Source organism: Xiphophorus hellerii, chromosome 11, assembly GCF_003331165.1.
Source record: "Xiphophorus hellerii strain 12219 chromosome 11, Xiphophorus_hellerii-4.1, whole genome shotgun sequence".
Classification (NCBI taxonomy): Eukaryota; Metazoa; Chordata; class Actinopteri; order Cyprinodontiformes; family Poeciliidae; genus Xiphophorus; species Xiphophorus hellerii.
The window spans coordinates 13,633,090-13,655,701 of record NC_045682.1 but is presented as its reverse complement, the minus strand read 5'-3'; the positions used below and the strand labels follow the sequence as shown (position 1 = coordinate 13,655,701).

The 22,612-nt window shown below is 37.0% G+C and overlaps 2 protein-coding genes across 2 annotated transcripts; one reads left to right on the top strand and one right to left on the bottom strand.

The window, feature by feature from the left end:
- Positions 1-732: 732 nt before the first annotated feature.
- Positions 733-10,764, top strand: rnf121 (ring finger protein 121). Its single transcript, XM_032575900.1, has 9 exons — positions 733-896; positions 2,671-2,708; positions 3,042-3,183; positions 3,554-3,708; positions 3,850-3,957; positions 6,881-7,001; positions 7,081-7,214; positions 9,190-9,291; positions 10,389-10,764. Exons 1-9 carry the CDS (start codon positions 819-821, stop codon positions 10,507-10,509), a joined length of 999 nt encoding a protein of 332 aa, XP_032431791.1. The 5' UTR covers positions 733-818; the 3' UTR covers positions 10,510-10,764.
- Positions 10,765-12,944: 2,180 nt separating this feature from the next.
- nlrc3l1 (NLR family, CARD domain containing 3-like 1) lies at positions 12,945-20,644 on the bottom strand. The gene is made up of 7 exons (XM_032575899.1): positions 20,568-20,644; positions 19,384-19,640; positions 18,177-18,281; positions 17,947-18,024; positions 17,744-17,849; positions 17,418-17,655; positions 12,945-17,012 (listed from the first exon to the last, which is right to left on the bottom strand). The coding sequence occupies exons 2-7, from the start codon at positions 19,542-19,544 to the stop codon at positions 15,460-15,462; spliced, it is 2,241 nt and encodes a 746-aa protein (XP_032431790.1). The 5' UTR covers positions 19,545-19,640; positions 20,568-20,644; the 3' UTR covers positions 12,945-15,459.
- Between the last annotated feature and the right edge of the window lie 1,968 nt (positions 20,645-22,612).

Genomic DNA, 22,612 nt, shown 5'->3' with positions numbered 1-22,612 from the left:
TAATTAACACCTATTGTTTACAGGTAAGTATACAATAAAGTTATATAATTATGTTGCGTTTTCTGTGACAGTCGAATCTAACATTATTTAGTAAATATACCACTGATATCGTGCTCATTTTGAACAGTTTCATTTTCATATTAGAAATTCAGGCTATTTTTAATTCTGGTTCTATAATTTTAGCTTTTAAAACAAGTTCCCGGAGTTTCTCTTCACTTTTACAGTTCAGTTTAAGGGAAAAGTGCATAAAGCTAACAATAATTAATATTTACTGTGCAAAAATGTAAATAAGAAAAATAAATTCACAATGGATATTTCTGTTTGAAAATAGAACCACAAGGAATATAAAGTTTTATGCAATGGGTGCAACAAATCCACACAGTTTTTGGTGATAATAACCCCAACAACGATCTGTTTGTTTGTGTGTTTGCTTGTACACACAGCAAACAGTACACACAGTTTGCTGTGTGTACTGTTGATAGAGTCGTAAACATTTTTCTTTCTGCATGAAATATAACAGCTTTGAAAGAGAGAATAGTATTATGCTTGAAGAGTCAAGCAAGCACAATATTTTTTTTTACAATTTTATAAACTAAGCACATCTGATTTACTGTATTCTAACCCATTTAAAACATTCTAAATATTAGCTATTATGTTTTTTTTCTTGGGGGGGAAAAAACATGATAACGTTGGACTTTACAAATTGACCTACATTTAATTTGGAACTTTATTTTGAAGGTGTTTGAAACAGGAAGTGACTCTCCTAAGCTGCTCCGCTAATGCTAATGGCCCCGGAACGTTAAAGAAGCTCTCTGAAGATGGCTGGCGTGTTTGAGGTGGAGGTTGACGGTGTGGAGCACGACCATGGGTTGGAGCAGCATAATGAACCGAACCAGGTTAGACTAATGAGAATAAACAGGAAGCCTTAGATTAGTCTGTGAAAGGAGCTAGCTTCCGAGTTAGCTCCTGCTCCCAGATTTAGCTAACTACTAACTACCACGATTAACTTAACAACCATGACCAGGCAGAGTGTCTGGGAGGAAGGAGGTTGTCAAGTGAACTAACAGCTAAACTTGTGGAACCAGGACGTCAAATGCAAAGAAAAACAAAAATAAAATTACAGCCTTGCTAAGACCATGAGCATCACCTGCTATTACTCAATCAAAGCTACTTGTGTTCTTCCCTTTCTCTCTCGACTATAATTTTTTTCCCTCCTTTATAATTTTGCTGAGCTGTGAGTGACATTTTAAAGCAATCTTTAGTATAAGATGATGTGGCTGGTGGGGCTCAAAGGTCAGGTAATTTCAGTGGAAGTAACTTTAGCACTTCCTGAGATATTTCAGTGTTTGACTTAAACTCAGCTTTTTGAAAGGTACAATGATGAGACTGCGTGTCAGTGTGTTAGGTTGTGTTATTGTTTCGACTTTGTGTATATGAATAGAAATAATTTTGAAATACTCCTAAAATTCAGATGTTGATCAGTTTGTAACCTTTGGCCTGGTTATCCTTGAGGACAGTGAAATAACAGTATAATAACAAATAGGATCCAAGATTGCGCTAAACTGATCACGTTCAATTAAGAATGATTGCCTTATTCAGTATTACTACACAGAAATTAATACAAATTATCACATACTGGTAGTACATGTCACTTACATGCTGTGCTACAGGGTGATCGCCTCTATACGCTGCATTGATGCAGTAATTCATGCAGTCGGATTCCCAACCAAGTATTGAGTGCATAGAAATGTACATACTTTTCAGAAGGTTGGCATTTGTGCTTAAAACATAAGTTTTTGATTGGTCTAATATGATATTCTAATTTTCTAAGACACTGAATTTTGAGGGGTTTTTTTTTAACCTGTAGACCATAATCATTAAAATTATTTATAAAAAATAAAAATAAAGTTTGAAATATTTTACTCCATGTGTAATGAATTTCTATAAAATTACGTTTCACTTTCTGAGATGACTGGCAAGAAATATTTAACTTTTACGCTTTATTCTTAATTTTTTGAGATAGTACATCTGAACCTTCAATTGGACTCCTGCTTAGAATGACGATTAATATTTCTCTGTTGTTCCAGGTAATTATAAGGAGACAGGTGTATGTCAGTGATTCCTACCAGTCTCTAAATTAATTTCAGGTTGCTAAACAAGCTCAACAACGTGGGAGGGACAGCAGCTGTTGAGTGCAGTGAACAATGTTATTCCAGAATGCTTTATTTGCTTTACCTGTCAGAGGCTCACCGATTTGGCTTTTACTCGACCAATGCTTTTTATTTACTTTGTTTTGGTATTTTTATTCCATAAAAAGTTCTACGTGTATCTCGATGGGAATTAGCATTTTGAATTTCCATTTGAGCATCAAAGAGTCTTTAAATTACAAAAAAAATGTAATCATTAATTTACCCACCAGAATTCATGATTAAAATAAAATTGAAACTAACATCAAGTGATACAGAGATTAGGCTTTTTAAGAAAGAAAATTATGACTGATTCCAATTTTTGGTTTTAGCAATACAACACAAATGACCAAAAGAAATGTGTTGCAGTTTTGGGATCTTACACAGAATGAAGAAATTATAAAATTGACAGTCATTTACAAACTACCGCGTTGCAATTTTATTCCCTTTTTAACTTTCTACCCTTTTCTTTGCCTTTTTACAGTTTGATGTGTCCAAGCTTTCACCAGAAGAGAAATGGAGGTCAGTGTATGCATCCCACTCAGACTTATCTGTACAGTTAGTTGTTGCACATCAGTAGGTTTTCATCTGATAATGCACAAGGTTTTTTGCATAATACATCAGTAATAAATCAATATCTGTTTCTGTCTCTTCAATGCATTTATCTGAAACATAATCTAATCTTACCAAGGTCAAAATACACAACGTTTTATTCTTGTTTTTAAAGATGACACCATTTGCAGTATTTCTATCAGCACATGTGCCAGCATGAGCACATATCCTGTTTTGGTGTAAATCTTCCGATCATGCGGTTGCTTGTTAACCTACATTGCTCATTTACATTTCTATCGACAGAGTGGAGCACGCAAAAATGCATGCCAAACACAAAGGTCATGAGGCCATGCACGCAGAAATGGTGCTGATCCTCATCGTCACCCTGGTCGTCGCCCAGCTGGTACTCGTGCAGTGGAAACAGAGACACCCAAAGTCGTACAACGTAAGGCACAAAAGACACAAGCTCTGAGTGTGAATTTGGAAATATCATCATGTAAAGGTTTGCATACTGAGTCTCAAAATCTGTTCAAGTGGGACAAGAGGTATGTGTGTCTGCATCGGCGTGACAAGTACTTTTGTGAAATCTCCAGTGTTGAGGAACATGCATCTTTACATTTAGATTATATCTGTGGCAGCACATTGCTGCAGTGTCGTTTGCTAAATACAGAGAAATAAAAACTGATATTTTCATTCTTGTTGTTAATTAAATTCAAATGGATTTTCAGTTTCCCTCATCTCTGATAGCGTTGACCACTTAGTTTTTTTATTTTGCTCAAATTCACTATTGATTCTGCACATTTCTTGTCTCGTAGCTGGTGACACTGTTTCAGATGTGGGTAGTTCCGCTCTACTTCACTACAAAACTCCACTGGTGGAGGTTTCTGTCCACGTGGTTCGTCTTCTCCGTCATCACAGCGTACATCTCCTTTCGTGCCACTCGCAAGCCACTGGCCTGCACCACACCGAGGTGAACCTCATTTTTAGATGTGCATAAAAACTTCAGATATAGACAAATATCCACATAAAAAAGAGAAATGACAAATTAGTGCTGCAATAATTATAAAACAGTCTCAAGTTAAACACATTTACTGTCTGATTGTATTTGTAGGTTGGTGTACAAGTGGTTCCTCCTCCTGTACAAGATCAGCTATGCCATAGGAATATTTGGCTACAGCGTGGTCATGTTTACACTTTTTGGTATAAACCTTATATTCAGGTATGTATAATTGCACAAAATTATTTTCTAATTTTTTAAAAACATTGTAAATTTTTTCAGTGGGTGATGTGTTGTGTGTTTATGAAAGGTGTACAACTCAACCAATTGTTTTAGCCTTTAGCACTCCATGATGTGTTGCACTTTCTCACCGCCAGATGGTGCTGTTTTCAAATTCTGTGTAACAACTACTTTAAGTATCCATCTACCGCTTCACCTAAAAACACTAGAAGGCTATCAAAAAGTTTTTTATTTTAGTAGTTTAAGTAACAGAACTTAAACTTGTAATATATAGAAAATTTTAAGCATGACAAAAAATACTGCAGAAATGCTAATCTTTTGAATTTTCTTCATGTACTGTACAAGAATGACATTAAGTAAGGAGTCTTGGCTGCTTAGCAAGAATTTCTGAGTTAATGTAAGGTGACATGAATATTGCCAATCTGTGATTTTAAGGAAGCCGAGCTTTCTTTAATAGTGTTGATGGGTTTGGTATTCTCTATGGGGATTTGGTCAGATATGTTTCCTTGCCAATCAAGCACAGCCACTATGAGCAAGTGCAGAGGGAACCATGAAGTGGTACACGGCTCCAAAAGTGAACTTGATATCACACAGTGAACCAATCTACCATCTGCTCGTTCACCTTTTCTATCATTTCTTATTCAACAGTTTTACCAAAGAAAGCATTAATATCATTTCTGTAGGGGTGTCCCGATATGTTTTTGTTCTAGACTGAGTAGAAGTGCTTCAGTTTAGGTACTCACTGATACCAAGTACTGATACCACACAATAACTTCTGAAAATAAATTTATTTAGTTTAGTCTATGAGTAAACTGTGCACAGCACGGGAGGAAAATCCAGCAGAACTGTGGAATCTGTTTGGAGTATTGGCTACGAGTACTTGATGCTGGTATCGGGTATTAATATTCAGTTTCTTTATTGGTCGTATGTAATATTCCAATTTTCTGAGTCACTTTATTTGAGTTAGCTGTACACATAGCAACCAAAATGTCTCTGTGGTTGAAGTTTAGTGGTGGTATGAGATTATAAATGGAAGCTGTTGTTGCTAACCCTCTCACTTGTAGGGATTTTTTTTTTAGCAAACGCCAAATATATCTGTAGCTTCTTTTCTTGTGACCAAGCTCTCTGACACAGGACTATTTCATTTCCCCATTGTTGCATCTGACTTATGTGTCAGAACACGTTAAAGGGCAAAGGCTAATAATCCTGTTTATGTAATTAATGTTCCATTTGCTAATTTGTCTGGTTTTGTAATGACAATGCTCAATAATATTTCCCAAGTATTTAGACTCTATCTTTTTACTAATGTGGATTTTAACTGAACTTGACTGGATTACTTTAGAACTAGGACTGAATTGGAGTAAACTGTGCATCTAGTCCTTTGTTTTTGTTTTTTTTCTACATTTCTCAGCTGAACTAAAAAAAAAAAATCACATTGTCATATTTGGGTATTTGGAGCAATTTTGAGGGAAAATATACATTTTAAAGCAATTATGGATAAGGCTGTAGAAAATATGGGAAAAGTGAAGCAATGTGAACACTTTCTGGATGCGCTGTATGTAACTGAATTTGAATCAATTTTTAATTTCTGTACTCAAATTATATTTTTATCTTGGAAAGTGCCCCGTCATCGTTATATATGCATAAACTGTATTGAAATGAACCACAACCAACCTGACTGGAAATCATTTAACTAGATTTGTTTGGATAAAAAGTGAAATGACTCGGTCCAGAAAAATGTAGCCTATGAGAATCAGTCTGTTCCTAAAATTGCAAAGGTTAATGTGAACATTATGTAAAGAGATTAAGCTTTCATGACAAGTGAGACATATGATCTGTACGAAAAAAAAAATGTCTGTCTTCCTCTTTTTTTTTCCATGGAGATGGTTGCCAAGGAGATGATTGCTATTGTTTTCAGTTTCATTGTTTACAAGATTAAGCAGTTGTTTTGTTTAGATGTATTTAAAACATGGTTACAGCTATTATAAGATTTATTGATTCTAAAGTACCGTATTTTCCGCACTATAAGGTGCACCACATTATAAGACCACATTCAATGAATGGCCTATTTTAAAACTTTTTTTCATATATAAGGCGCACCGCATTATAAGGCGCATAGAATAGACTCTACAGTAGAGGCTGGGGTTACGTTATGCATCCATTAGATTAAACTGCGCTAAAGGGAATGTCAACAAAATAGTCATATAGGTCAGTCAAACTTTATTAATAGATTACAAACCAGCGTTCTGAAAACTCCGTTCATTCCCAAAATGAACAGCTGTTGCTTCCTCTACTTCCGCACCATTGATTCGTTCATGTTAAATGCTCTCGCTGCTGCTCTATTCCCGTGTTCTACTGCGTGACTGATCACCTTGAGCTTAAACTCTGCGTCGTAAGCGTGTCTCTTAATAGGAGACATTTTGGGGTCTTTACACAAAACCCAGCGTGCACCGCTGGCTGCATCGGTGGCTGCTTTCCTCCGTTTCTTCTTCTACGGGAGAAAATGAAGTCGGCGGCTGCTTACCATAGTTGTGAGACCTGTTGTGGCTCAATATTGGTCCATATATAAGGCGCACCGGATTATATGGTTCACTCTCGGCTTTTGAGAAAATTGAAGGTTTTTAGGTGCGCCTTATAGTGCGGTAAATACGGTAAATCTTATTTATAAGATTAGATATTTATATCTAATCTTTATCTATCTTATTTATAAGAATTTATCTATCTTATTTATAAGATAGATAAAGGCTTTCTATTTGAAATGATTAAGCATCCTAAATAATTAAAAGCAAAGTTTGTAAAATAGTGAGAATTGATCATTTAGGTGCAGTGTTAAGTCTTTTTATTAGTTCACTTTTCTTTATTGGTCTATTGTAGCTCTTGTTTATCACTCTGATTATAATTGCAGGATAAAACCAGAGGATGCTATGGATTTTGGCGTTTCGCTGCTGTTCTATGGGCTGTACTATGGAGTCCTTGGTAGAGACTTTGCTGAGATGTGTGCAGACTTCATGGCCTCAACCGTCGGAGTAAGTAGCTACATTGCATATTTTAGAGGTAGTGACTGACGCTAAATGTTACTTGAACCATTTGTGCTTTTCATTTCAGTATTACAGTGCATCAGGGATGCCAACCAAGCACCTCTCGGACAACATCTGTGCCGTGTGCGGTCAGCCGATTCTCGTAGATGTCAGTGAGGAAGGGATAATCGAGAACACCTACAGATTATCCTGCAATCACGTGTATCCTGCCTGTCACTGATACAGACGTGCTTTTTAATTTGATCTTATCAGTGAAAAGAGAAGTTTTGATGCATCATGGGTTGTTTTCAGGATTTGTTTTAGAAACCAGAACATGCAATCTCTCACAATGTAAAGAGGAATTAGCTTGACCTTTATCCCAGAATGTTATGTCTGTTGGTTTAAAAATACCCCATGCTACTTCCTCAGTGCTGATTGGAATTTGCCGAACGTTGTAAACCGCACGATTTCTGCCTTTTTCAAACTCTGTGTTTTAAAACCTGGCACTAACATGTTTTTTTCATGTTAGCGTCCACAGCAGTGGTCTGCAACCTTAACATCTAGAGTGTTATTTTTCCAGCTAAAATTTTATTTAGGTGTGCAAATGTTACACGGGCTCTTAAACACAACTTAAATATCTGCTGAGAAAATCTGTTGTTTTTAAATAACTGCCATTTTACTTCTATTTTTAGCTTTTAATATAGGGGGAAAACGTTTGCAAAAAGAGGATGGATGCACATTTTTTTTATGGGATTTGTGTATAAATGCTTAAAAAAGCACATTGTTTCCAACAAAATGACAAGACAAATGGATCAAAAATACATTGCCGTTATCTTTAGAGACACATTATTGTGGAAATTTAATGTGATTATTTCATGAAAAACTTGACAATATTCTAAAACCTTCATTTATTTCTTTATTTTAAAATGTTTGCTGTTCCTTCTTATAAATTAGAGCAACACAAAGTAGGGTCTAATAAGATATGTGGTTTTCATAACCTACCACTAATTTATCTTATTGGAATTACAGCTGCATTGTCTGTATAAGTTTTGCACACTGAGAGAAATTCTTGTCCATTGTTTGCAAATTCTGCAAACAGACCTTATCGAAACTCAGATTCTAAGTTGCATATTGTTGACTTTGACTAAGCCATTATTATGGCTGAGTTTTTAGGGCCATTGTCCTGTCTAAAGAGGAATTTCCCCGTATTTTGCTCCATTTATCTTCCCATCAACTCTAACCAGCTTCCCAGTCCCTGCTGGGAAGCTGGGACTGGGTTAGGGCTTCCCAGCTGGTTAAAGCTTCCCAGCAGGAAGCTCTAACCAGAGCTGCCTGCTCTGGTTGAGAGCAGAACGTGACGGCAGCATGATGCTGCACCATACGTTATTTAGGAGTACCAGAGGAGAATGGGCTCAACAGAAATTTAAAAGATTTATAAACAAACTTGATTTGCAGCTACATGATGTTATGAGCAGAAATGCACAACAACAGTGAAAATAATTCAAGCCATTAACCGGCTTACTAAATTATTATTATTGCAGTTAAATTATGAGTAGGAAAACAACAGAGAGATTATCGGATGTTCGAGACCAAATATCGGTGAATAATCAAGAGAAAACAATTTACATATGAACATTAATGTAATGGGATGTAATTTAAAGAATTTACTTCTCTGAGAAAAATATTTTGAACAGAATATCCATTACAAATCTTTAATGTTTTGCTGCAATCCATTCCAAACATGGCATTGGTGTTTTAGATAGAAACAGCATTTTTATACAAGTCCAAAACCAAACTAACAACCAAACTCCTGCCATGTGTGAAAGAAAGGATACAGTCAACAGTATACAAATCATATTCACTTGCCTGTTACATTTGATATATTTAAAATTGCATGTTTTTAAGGGTTTTTTAACAGAAATATAACCCGATTGAATTCTGAGAATATCCCCCATCACTGCCACCTAGTGGTATGTTTGTTCCTTGGACCTGTCAGCCTCCAAATATGGGCTGTTTTATGTTTTCATGTCCATTTTTTCCCCATGAACGCCTGGAATTATCCAATCTGGTGGGATATGAATCACCTGTTTGCAATCAGCGTTTTCACTGCCACTGTTCTGCTGTTGATGCTGTGAAACGTTCATATCCACACTTTCTCATGTTCAAGCTGGTGATGAAGCCTTAACTCCTCGTCCAGTTTCCATGAGTTCTGCATAAGAGGCTGGTGCATCGTGGGGAAGAAGCAGATGTGTCCGTACTGCAAAGAGAAGGTGGATCTGAAGAGGATGTTCAGCAATCCGTATCCTTCTTGTTGTTCCAGCCGTAAAAGATTTTAAAACAGAACTTTATGAAATACTTTTTGTGCTGAATGTTAAAACTTCCTGTTGAGTATTATAAGAAGTCAAGCTAAATAATAAACTTGTTAGAAGTTTAAATTGAGTGGAACAAAGTGACTAGATGCTAATTAACGTACTAGAAATTTACAGCTTGCATATCAAGTTATTGTTCCTTTTCACGGATCAGTTAAAGACACATTAGACTCGTGTGACAGCAGTTCCCCAAAACAGAAATGGGATTCTACTAAATTAGACGATCACTAAAAAGTTTACCTTTAGCACTTCAGTTCAGGGAAAGAAAACCGATTTATTATATATCTTAAGTGTTTATTTTAAGTTAGAGGATTGTGAACAGAATCCCAAAAAATTTAGTATTTTACATAAGGCCAAACAGAAATATTATTAACGTAAAAGTGTTGTGTCCCATCCAGTCTGCTGAGACGCCCTCCACAAGGGGCATGACCCACAAAACAGTACTTCTAAAGAAGCACAGAGTGCTGTATCCAAGAATATCATTTGAAAGTTGAGTGGAAGGAAGAAATGGGTTGGAAGGTGGAAATGTACATGAAGCGGGCATACGCGTGAATGTTCACTGGGTGTGGTTTGTGCATCAAGAGCCGCCGCACAATTACTGGACTGTGCACCTGCGGGTCTTTAGTGACATGACTTTTTGCAGAATGACAGGCTCGTCCATATCATGCTGCACTGATGCAATAAGTCATTTTAAAAGAGGCCTAACCCAAGTATTCAGTGCATATGCTGCACTGTACATGCGTATAGGTTTTCAGCATGCTGTTTAAAGAGTAGATTTTTATTAACTTGGTTATTGTGTAGTTCTGTAAGCAGCTGAATTTAGGGTTTTCATTTGCTAGAAGTCATAATCATCAAAATTAGCAAAAAATAAACTTGAAATGTATCAATTTGTCTATTTTTTTATGAGCTTAATGTCTTACATTAGGTTGAGTTTCATTGATGTTCTAATTGAGTTCCTGATTCTCTGTTGTTGAGGTTATATCTCTTCTGATTATTTCGAGTTGTTCTCCTTCACTGTTTTCTTCAGCTGGGAGAGGCCACATGTCATGTATGGACAACTTTTAGACTGGCTTCGATACCTGGTAGCCTGGCAACCCGTCATCATCGGGTTTGTCCAAGGTATCAACTACGTCCTGGGTCTGGAGTGATCCCGGACTAAAGACCTCAATGGACTGAGAAGATATGCACTGGCTCCAAAAAGACTGTGGGCCTAACATTAAACTAAAACACCAACAAAAGTGTCTCTACTTTTTGTAAATATTTATAGGCGCATATCTGTATTTACGGTTTATTTGAATTTTATTAGTGTTCTCTCTCTGGAGGTCTGTTAATTTCCTGGGATTTGTTTCACACCCATGTGATTTCTTATTTGGTTGAACTAGTAAATTGGTTTGAAAAAGGTGCTTCTTACTGATTTGTCTTAAATATTTGAAGGTATCGTCCTTGAATCATGTTGAATCATGTCTGAAAGTTATGAGTCATGCATTTTTACGTCAACATTTTGTTACTTCCTCAAATTGACACATTTTCTTCTTTCAGTTTAATCACTCATCTCGCTGCTTCACATTTGTCGACGTATTTTTAGCTCAAAGTTGCATAGGTTTCTTAAAACTGATGTCATACGTCTTCTGACTAGAAGCGTCCAGTCAATGGGAAAAACCTTTTAATCGTACAAAACCTAGGATTTTATGAAACTTTCTGATTACCCTGACCTAAAGGTTACTGTCAGGGTATTTTTAGCAATATCCCAATTTTAAAATTTTGTAGCTCTGAAGTAATGGAGGTTATTTAATTGGTCTCAATATTATAAGACCAAGGGAAAACTTTTTTTTCCCAAAACTATAGTACTCAAGTTTTGGAACTTGAGTACTATAGTTTCAAGTAGTTTTTAAATACTGGTTAATTAAAAACCGAAACATAATGATCCTGGCCAAACTGGCTCAATCAGGGTCTCCTCTTTAATGTACAATATTAAATATGTATATAAAAAAAAACAAATGCAGACTTTAGCAATTTTTTCATGGATTGTTTTGAAGTACCACAACAGAATGAAACTGAAGTTCAAGTGTCATTTTTTATTTTTTTTTTTACATCTGTTTTCCTTATTAGGTTGGAAGTGGTGTTTTTTTGTTTGTTTTCATAATTGCATCCATGGTTTCCCCCAGAAAACTTTCCGAACCCGGTGGTTGGGCGCTTGGCAGTCATTCATCCTGTGGACTGGCGTTTTTGAGTTAAACATTTTTTAAAGTTGACTGAAAATTAGAAAGTCTGGCGGGGCACAAATAAAGCCTGGTGGCCCGCCAGGCTTATAATGCAATGGGAGAAATCCTGTACATCTCAGAGAAAATTGATCCATCCTTTTTTTGCAAAAGTTTTATGTATTTTATTTTAAAGCTTTACAAAAATTAATATCTTTAAAATTTAAACTGTCTATAGTAGATATCAACCAAAATATTCTAAGTTGTTTTTCTTCAAGAAGTCATGTAAAATTTGCAGCTCTCAAGTTTTATTTTACACCACAACTTTTAACAGTTGTGGTGTCATTTGCATTTGCTTTCAACTTGGTTCTGATTGCAGTGAAGGCAAAAACAGCTCTTTGGTTTGTAAAGGTTGCACAGTCCTGGGCTAAATATTTAATAATTTTGGCTGTCATTTTCAAAAGTCAAAGCCCTAAACATTTTGTTTTAGAGCTGAACTCTTCAAATCAAAGATCATCAGGTCTGTATTACACATCTCAAACAACAAATCAATCAGTACCCTATAATAATTGTCACATGACAACGATTGTGTATAATGTATAAAACGCACGTTTGCAGGGTTTCCACTGAATCACCGTGCGTAACAACATAGAGTCAACCGTAAGTCTCACACAATAGAAAACTGTTGACCTCAAGCAACATAAATGTCCAAAACTGTGAGGAAATCCCCCGACACTGTGTGGGTGGAGGGGAAGTGTGTACAGCTATATAACGGGATCCCTAGTTGCATATACTGCAGACGGTAGATGCTTACTGGACAGATCAATATGAAGCTGCAATCTGCTATCAAAGGTAATTGTGCATATTGATGAAAATACATTGTATTTTTATTTGTGGTTCCATTTTTGTGATCATTTTGTGGTCTGTGCAACAGCTTTTGGATGTCTGTACCTGGTGTTGGCTCATGGATTTCCAGGTAAGGAGCAATTAAATATGACAGGTTTATATGTATGTTATTATATTGGCTCATTTCAGCTGTTCAGTTTCAGAGTTTGACTCTCCAAAGATTATCGGGCCTCTACACAGCCAAATAAAGGTGGATCCAGGTAACTCATGCGTTATCCTTTTATTTGTATCCCAACATTCATGTCCAACAGGATCTGTTGTTTGGTGTTTAAAATTCTTAACGCTGCTTTCAAGTAACATCTACTGAAAGCAACATTTCAACCCTGGATTGTGGATCTTTCCTTCCAGGTGAGCATCTGATTCTCCACTGTGACGCATTACCGAACTGCGACGAGGACGAGGCTCTCATCTACTGGCTCGTCAACGGCACTTTCCCCGAAGAATCACCCAGCCATGACAGAATAATCGAATCAAACGAGTAAGGATCATTTCAACATTTTAATGGAAGTTACACCACAACATTTCAATCATTTGCATTTCTGCTTTCAACTTGGTTCTGATTGCAAACAAATCTTGTTTTAGATCATCTTTAATGGAGGGATTGGTCCTACAGAAGAATTTGCTCCTGAAAAACGTCGCATTGGAGGACTTTAGTTCCAACTTTAGCTGTGTTGTAACAAATGCAGTAGGAATGGCACAGAAGTTTATAAAGTTGGCAGACACTGATTGTAGTGGGAAACAATAGAGGCACTCAAGGCACCTGCTGAACAAAGTTTATTTTACAATATGCACGTTTAACATGAATCGTATATCGTTCTGGTAGAAGAGTTTCTTTACCTACAGAAGTAGTGTGGAGAAGAAAAAAAAAGGTACAATGCAAAACTGGCTGGAGGCTGAGAGAAATATCTAGAGGACTTTGAAAGGTAAACAAGCGCTCATCTAAATTCAGCACTGAGGCACTTTACATTGACTTCTGTGTAAAAACAAAATATTACAAAAATAAATCACTAAGCTTTTCACTCTTCTGTTTTGTTTGCTGATATTATGCTTTTTTGAATTTAAATAAAACCTTGAAGAAATGTGTGTGAGATGGAGACTTGGGTAATGTAAAACATGCTTTTGTCTCCCACAAGTTATTTCTTTATTGCATTTAAGCGGACATTTTTGCAATGCTTGCGCATAATTAGGCCAGAGTAGTCAGGCACATGTACCAAGAAGAGTAAGAAATGGTTGTAAAGACATGTGTTTACTCTTCATTTTATTTCCTCTAAAGTGTATATAGTTATACTTTTATGTTTGTATGCTGTGAGTGCTTTAAACCAAAGTCAAATTCTTTGTGCACACAATCTTCAATAAATTCTGATTCTGGGTATTTTGTCCTGTCTGTTATTTTACAACAAATACATGCTATATGTATTTTTGTCACTAAATGTGCCACAGATTATATGAAATTTAGATATTTATCATAAACTTAAAATAGAAAGTTGTATAGTCTTATTTTTATCAAACACACGATGGGACAAAGAATAAAGACTTGAGATAAAGATTTTTCAGTATCATTACTTTCATACAAACACACACACACACACATATATATACACAACACAAACTTTCAGACAGCAAAGGATACACACATACATGTACATACATGTAATAATGAGTGTTGAATCAGTTTCCTAATGGAACATTTTATTACTTAATGCAAAGAGGAAGGGAGGAGGCTAAAAGACAAAATTACCCCAAAACACCAGATTCCACTTTAGTTTTTAAAACTTTTTCAAAATAATTACACGTCATGAGCTCCTCCTTCAAGGTCAATCTTTAATCTAACAGATAATTATGTTATTACAAAAAATAAATTAAATAATGAATCAAAACTTAGAGACTGTCCAGATCAAGGTTTCTGAAAATTTAAATACTGTTTTGCCTGAAGGACTAAACTCTTACATATTCTGATCTTTAATTTAACAGCATGCTTTCAGATTTATTCTAAGACTCGTGTCCAAAATCCATTCCTGTGTGACTCAAGCTGTTTACCATTTTTATAATTACTCCCTATGTGATCTTGCAGAGCTAGCAAAAAACTAAAGCGTCTGAAAACCTATAAATGGCAGCAAGAGACATTGGATGCACAACTCTGCCACAGCCTTTAGAAGAGAAAACTCACAGTGATAGAGGGCTGCCTTTTCCAGACCTTTCATTTGGACTGGAAATTTCTGCTCAGTAACACTGGGGGTTTCTGCAGATTAATCAAACATAGCACCTTGCAAAAATTTTTATTTCACCTTCAACTTGATCACATTTTGTCACACTGCAACCTGCAACCTGAATGCATTTTATTGGGATTTTGTGTGACAGACACTAAGCACAACATAACTGTGAAGCTAAAGTATTTAAAAAAAAAATAAAAATATTGAAAGTGTGTGTTTGCATTCAGCCCACCTCCAGACATTCCCTGGTTAGAAAGTGACGTTATTTTTTTTATATACATAAAAACGGTGCTATGATGGGATGACTTGGTTTAAATCATATTAATGAATGGTAATGGCTCAAAGTCCAACCCTAAATGAAACTGGGAGTTTTAAATCATTTCTAAAAGAAAAGGTCAACAATGATTAATCAATTTCCTTTCCTCAAAACAGTTACTCCTGTTTTGTTGTTGTGTGTAACAAAATCCCAACAAAAAGCACTGGGGTTTGGGGTTATGACATGTTAACATGTTGGAAAAACCATGAAGCTACTGAAACCCCTGAAGATGGGAGAAAACATGAAGATCTGATAACTTAGACAATATCCTGTTAGTGTTTCGCATAAATTAGCAGCTTTTCCTCATATGCTCCTAAACTATATGAATAGGCTTCCCACTCAAACATAAATTGCCAGTGGGCGTTACCCATGCATGCAACTTTTCTCGGATACTAAAGTGCACTACTTTGTTTTCTTGCGTAGTGATCGGCCATTTTATTTACTTTGACTTGGAGCCAAGTCAAAGGCTCACATCTCCAACTCCTTCAGGCAACACTGCAAGTTCTTACTCCGATCTGGATGCTGAGATCCTTGGTTCTTTTTGATGAGAGAGGCACAGTCTTTAGCTAAGTCTAGGATCTTCGCAGGGGGCTTGTGAAACTGCAGGAGAAGTTCTTGGTTGGTTTTGCATCCCATCCCAAAGAGGAAACGCAAGAACATGTCCAGTTTGCCATCTGGGCATTGCAGGCTTTTTTCCACTGCTGCCTTGTACAGCTCCATTATTTTGTGTCCCTTGGTGCTCAATCTGAATTTGGATTTTATCGGTTGATCAAAAATGTTCTTGTCGTGGTTCCTAAAGGAGAGGTATGCATAGAGAGCAGCCATGTACTCCTGCATGGTGGGGTGGAGAAAGCACACCACGTCCTCATGGCACAGGACGAATGGAGTTGTCATGTACTGCGTGCAAATGCCACTTCTGTTCACTGCCTCTATGTGAGAGATCTCAGGACATTTCGTCCTCTTGATATGAAACTGACCCTTTTCCAGCAAGGTAAAGGCAAATTTCCCAAGATCCATGAGCAACTTCAGCTCTTCCTCTGGACTGAAATCCGGAGCTCTTGTTCTACGAATGTGAACAAGCTTCAGCAGGAGCTTTGTGTACATGTACGTAATGTTTGTGGGGAGTTTTTCTTCCGTTCTCGACTCTCTGAAGATGAGTTGGCACTCGTCTGCCAACAACGTGCAGAACAAGGGCAGGCAGCACATGATATGGAGAGTTTTCACCGACTTGACGTGCTCGATGACACGGGTTGCCTGAGCTGGGTCCTTAAACCTCTTCCTGAAATACTCGTCTTTGTTTTCGTCGGAGAAACTGCCCATTTCGATCTCGTCATAATGCCCATCCCACGGGGCGCAGCGATCGGCATGAGGCCGGGACGTTATCATGAACCGGGAGCGGCTGAGAAACCGGCCTCTGAGGAGGTTAGTCAGGAGAACCCTCATGGTCATGGGACAAGTGGCATCAGAGTGAATCTCTGTTCGATTAAAGTTAAACTCCTCAGGGTACTCGTCAAGACCGTCAAAGATAAATAAAGCTTCATTGTTTTCATACCTCAAGCCCTCTGTTTTTATCCTCTGTGCCATTGGGTACAGTTTGTTCACTATATCCATCAGAGAGATCTTAGTTTCTAAATACTCGTTCATCTCTCTGATTGTTATGACATAGACAAAGGAGAAATTCTGGTGTGATCGCCCTCGAGCCCAGTCAAGGGCAAGCTTTTTGACAAACATGGACTTCCCCGATCCTGCCAGTCCATAGAGATACACCTGCCTTGCATGAGACTTGGTTACCCATTCCTGAGAGACTGTATCTGCCAACGACTGCTGTTTGCCTGGGTTCTTCTTGGTGTACGGCTTGGCTATTTGCATGACCTCATGTTCAATATTTGGGCCATTGTCAAAACATGACAAAGTAGAGACGTCTACATAGATGTCGTCCAGTGGCATGGTTTGTCCTTCAGTGATCGACACTTCGCTATACTTCTGTATCATCAATTCACATAATTCATGACGTATTTGATCTGGAAGAGAAAAAAAAAATCAGGTTAAGATCAAAACATGATCTGTAGAGCTGCGAAAAAAGTATTTGCATCCTTCAAGACTTCTTGTCAATTTTTAATAGAGGAATATGTTCTGTTCTTGGATTTGTTTAGATTTTCTCAGATGCGTTGCTTTTTGCGCATTTCATGCTGTCAGATTCGTTTTGTTAAAATTATTCAAGAAACCTGTTTTTGGCTAATAAAACTGACCCAAAAATAATGTGGTCATCATTTGAAAACTGTTCACTGCGTTTGTTCAGGTTATCTGCTATTAACATTTGTTTCATCTAAGAAAAGAAGAAATCTGAAAAGCATCAAATTCTTTTTCACAGCGATGAATCATTTGTGTTACTTCTAAATGGAAATGAACATGGTGAACGCTCTCACTTTTGATGTACAACATCCGCAGGTGTTCAGCAACATTTTTTTTACTGACGCTGACGAGAATGGTTCTGGTGATCTGCACAGACATTTCACAGGTGAAGCTCTCCAGCAGTCGGTCCACAAGGTCCACGATGTCCATGCTTTGAGAGGCGCTGAAAGGCTGCGGGTAATGAGTCCACAGCTTCCACTTGAACATCCTGAAATCGTCTTCCTGCAGCTTCTTCAGGGTCTCACACAAAGCCTAAGAGGAAAAAGAGCAAATAAATGAATCACTTCCAGCTTGAGCTGGTTTTGAAGGCCTGGTGAAAGTGAATGCCACATAAGCACACCTTAAAAGTGAATTGTAGGGTCAAAGATGGATGCTTGATTTCCTCTGGCTCTTGGATTAATTCGAGCTGGTTCGAGGGCTCTGTGACTTCCTCTTTGTTTTTTTTCCTGGTCAAAGTCCAACACACAGGTTTCATTACATCTTAGGGCCACGTATCAAACAGCCGCATGCGTTAAAATCTAACACTGTGGTCACATGTCTTACTTAGGAATCGTCTTTTCACAGTCATTGCTGTCAACGGAGTAGCAGCTGGAAAATGAATCCACTCTTTCCAGCCGGACGCTAAAACCAGGAAGACAATGACGCTTTAACATTATTGTGAGGTAATGAAGATTGAAATATTGTTCTATCAGCATTAAGCTCCAATATAAATGTGAGCACCTAAAGTGATCATCATGCTTAAGCTTTTTGTGAGTCTTTAATGCTGCTTCTACCTTGTATAGGGGGGCTCCCCCTCGACTGCCACGCCTTCTGGTTCCTCTTCACTAGTCAATTTTTCATAGCTCTGAGCCGGAGTCAAGGCCTGATCCACAAAATACCTGAAGGGAGCAGAGTTAGAGCTTTTAGATGAAGTGATGCACAAATCAGTCATCCAATAGTTGAAAAAAGAATTTGGTCATTGGTTAGCCATTGGTTGGTGATCAGCAGGTAAAACAGAATAGAAATCAAGCAGTTTCTAACTTCAGCTGCCCAGAGTGTTGACCAGCCAGCTGAGAGATGTGGGTAGATGACCCAAAAGTAAGAATTGTACTACTTCAGCATCAAAACCTCACAGGACAATCTGAAGGTGTTACAGCAGTGTGGCATTGCCTCTAATGGCAGCAGGAATATATATTTTAGAAACTATAATTTATAGTTCTTCAAACTGGAATCAATAGAATGATCCTTCATAAAAAGCGGAGATTAGAAAATATAATATACTATAAATTTGGTTTTATTCCTGAGAAAGAAAATCTTAATTAGTAGGTCAGAGAAAACTAGAAATCTGCGTTTATCAGTAAAAGCTCATCTGTGCATCTCGAGTTAGTTGCTTGGTTTTCACAGAGCAATACGCACAAGATCAGCAGTTCAGTCTGACCTCAATGAACTCCTGCACCTAGCATCAAGTCAGGCATTTTAACTGAAATGCCTTAAAGTTGATAGATGAGTAAAAATTTGAGCTCCATGTGAGAATCTTTCTTTTTGTGGGGAACTTGCACTAACTCTACTTTCCTCCAGGAGGCATATTTTTGTTACATTTAAACATCTGTAATGACATTTATATAGCCTAATAACAAATGTAATTACAAAAAAAATCTTTTTCTTACAGATTTTTGTGTGCATTCTGCTAAAGTTATGCACAATGCTTTTGTAATTAAATTGCATTCAAGTGTAAGTTATAAGTTGCAAGGTTATGAAACTTTGTCTTAAAGCAGATAACAATAATCCTAAAAGCTCTCATGCTTTATTTTGTCCACAAGTACAGGCTGCTTTCATTACATTTTAAGTTAGACTAATTTAGGTGAAGAGAAACCTTAGAATGTACAGTGATGACCTTTGCCCTTCTCCACCAATGGCACACATTCTTTCCATCTCTGTGATTGCATTGTGTGAATCTTTAGCTCGTTTGGAAAGGCTAAAAAATCATAGATCTTAACGTACCATTGACTGGTGTCCATAGGAGACGGTCCAAGGTCAAGAGATGGTCTCCTCTCAGGAATGTAGTAAAGACCCTCATCTTCAATGGATTCAACATCTTCTCTACTGGACACTGCATCCCCAATGGAAGAGTTGTCTGACAACATGGTGCTCGATTCAGCCATTATATCATGCAGAAGTGTACTCAGCGACCGACTCGGCAAAAACTACCAGTGAACGTTTTTTCCGCCCAGCGTGAACACAGGGTAATCTGCCTGAACCTGCACAACAGCAATTAAAAAAAAGAAGAAGAAATACCTGTGAGGACCAGATATTCAGGTTTTTTCAGAGCCATTCTGCTCCAGCGCCTATCATGTTGCTTTTGTAACAAAAAAGCTTGAGCATTCAAAAGAAATTAAGTAATTAGAGATAAAGTGAATTTAGATAAAAAGGCAAAACAATTGTAGAAAAGACCTTAAAGGGCAAAAATATATTAATACCTGGTTTTGACTTTAAATACTTATGTGTGACTTGCATTTCTGGATGGACAAATGATGATCAGATGAGTATGAAGTACTCATCTGATCATCATCATCTCCTTAGTTATGGGGTGTAATGGAAATAATTTTCCCGATAATCTATGTTGCATTTCAATAATCATCCAGATCTGAAAAAAAATGATGCAATTCCAAACTTTTCCACACCGTCAGCGGTGGGACATAACAGCACATAAGGTGTAAATTCACACGCCACGTCGTGAATCTAACTTATTATCCGAGAGGCTTATATGTTTAGGATACTCAATTCTAAATGTGGACAAAGCGGCATGTTGGGAAACACTAGTTTTAAAAACCGCTTCTTTTTTTTCCCATAAATTGAGAGCTTCTGTCTATCTAGAGTAAAATCATGGCTTATCATATTACGTCGTTTATGTGATCTACAATTAAACGCCATGTGTTTGAAGCTTGACTTCACTATTCTACATACCAGAGATAAAGAACGTGTTCTCCTTTCACTGAAGCTAAATTAGGTGTGAGCGTTTAGCTAACTTTCTCGGTGTCCCAAAGACAACATTAAGAAATCCAGTGTTGTCAAAACTTTCACTAATATGTTCATAAACGATGTAACCATGCAAATGAGTTGGCTCGGATATAAAATATCATTGTTAAGAAATAATTACCGCTCTTTTGACAGAATAGTTACCTTACCTCAGGAAATCTTTGCTATCAGGAAGTTTCTTTTCTTGTTCGCTGTCAAACTGAAATGGAGGATTGATAAACTCGACTGCCCCCTAGAGGATGAAGTCATTAACAGCACACTCCCATCAGCTACTGAACGTTGGTTATTAGGTCATTTAATCTCAAACCTGCTTATTTCTGTCATTCCTTGGAAGAACAGCTAAAATATCTTAATGTTCTTTTAATGTTAAAAACAGTTAGCACTTGAACTCCCCCCCCCCCCCCACACTATATTTAAAATAATAAATTAATTCAGGCACATGTAAAGTTTCCAAAATGCTTTCTGTCTGATAAAAAAAAACTATTCTTGTAAACTAAAATTTATAGATAATTTTAATGTTACATTATAGATGTTCCCAATTGCATTTAGGGTGTATTTTTGTCTGTATGCATAAAGATAATAAGTTGTTTCAACATATTTTGCTCCACCGCCACGAAGAAAGGCTTTCATGGCTAACACACATTTTAGTGGTTTAGTAAGACTTAATTCACAGCACATTTTGAGCTTCCTTATGAAAAGATAAATCATTCAGTTTTAGTCCATACCATGATGCTGCTGTTATGTAAGACTGGAACTGAACGTCAATCCCCTGCATCAGAGTTTTTCTTGGACTGAAAAGTATGATTCACAGAGATAAAAAAAGAATCATGATTTATAGATGCTGTATCAAGTCACATTCTCACATTTCCCTCTGTTCCTCTCTTTGTATCTATGATTATTGATCTTTTTGACGGTCACTGCTAACAGACTTGGGTTTCAATGTGCTGCACTGGCTTTTATAGATGACTGTGAATAAACATTTAAAGACCAATGAGAGTGAAAAAAATCTATCCCTCTTTTTCCCGTTATTTCATTTTATTGAACACTATTGTTCCAGCATGCTGTGGAACTCGGCTGAAAAATTATATTATGTGACAGTGAAAAAAAGGATGATAAAATTTATTATAGTCTTATTTCCTAGTAAAGCCAGTATTATTGACCCTTTATTACTAGATGCTATAAGTTTTCTTGACATGTTTCGGATGATTTCTGCCATTTCAGCTCTGTTTCTGTTTGATTCATGCACATTACATTATCTTCCTTCCTCTTCATATAAGCTCACCAGTAATTCTTTTTTTTTAATTATCATGTATTTTTTTTAAGCTCAGTTTCACATTGATGTGCTCTGTTCATGCCATTTCTAGCCTTTATAATCTGCATTAGGAATACATTTATTGTATGACTGTTTCTAAATGCAAATTCATCACATGAAATCAAAAACGGACCAATTTCCTGCTTGACTAATGAGCAAAACAGGAATGCAGCATCCCGCACCTGGCCACAAAGCAGCTTTTAAGTTAATACTCAATTACATCTCTTGAAAAATGGTTTCAATGTGTATGTAAGTAATATAGTCCTGATTCCAATACTCTTTTGACAATTTTGGATGCAAAGTCCTGTAAGACAAAGCTGAATGTTTGCAATTAAAGCCCAACTCATCATTATTTGTAAAATCATTATTTTTTTTAAATGCCTTTTAGAAAAGGCCTCTTCACTACAACTTAAAAATAAAATAAATTCAAATTTAGTTATAAGGTAATTTAAAGCCCCTCAAATGTAGCATTTATTTACTTAATTACAGTGTATTTTAAATATGGCTTAATACTGAGCCATGAATGAATACGAAAAGGTTTAAACCCTGAAGCTGTTTAGTGGTAGTATATATAAAGATCATGGCATGTCAGCATCCTCTTTTCCTTGGTGACCACTGTTCCACTACAGTGCGCTTTGTGTGATGGAGGCGAGCAGCGACAAAGACAGCAGGAGAAAACAGTGGCCTGTATGGAGGGCGATCAGTGCCCGCAGGCTTAGAGAAGATGTAGAGGAATTAGCATCAGAATACACCACACTTTCTGTTTCTATTTATTGGAAACACGTTCAAAGTCTAATTTCATATAGTTTCTTTTAACCACATGTCAAAAGATCTTTGTTCTTTTGTGTCAGAACAAAGATCACAAACAGCGATGTTTGTTTT

Bases quoted from the DNA above. Each gene is read 5' to 3' on its own strand.
- rnf121 (XM_032575900.1), top strand. From the start codon at position 819: ATGGCTGGCGTGTTTGAGGTGGAGGTTGACGGTGTGGAGCACGACCAT. The intron at 2,709-3,041 runs GTCAGTGTATGC...TTCTATCGACAG, and splicing joins TCACCAGAAGAGAAATGGAG to AGTGGAGCACGCAAAAATGC. The intron at 7,002-7,080 runs GTAAGTAGCTAC...TTTTCATTTCAG, and splicing joins TCATGGCCTCAACCGTCGGA to TATTACAGTGCATCAGGGAT.
- nlrc3l1 (XM_032575899.1), bottom strand. From the start codon at position 19,544: ATGGCTGAATCGAGCACCATGTTGTCAGACAACTCTTCCATTGGGGAT. The intron at 17,850-17,946 runs GTAAGACATGTG...GACTTTGACCAG, and splicing joins TGTGAAAAGACGATTCCTAA to GAAAAAAAACAAAGAGGAAG. The intron at 17,013-17,417 runs GTGAGAGCGTTC...TTTCTCTTCCAG, and splicing joins GCGGATGTTGTACATCAAAA to ATCAAATACGTCATGAATTA.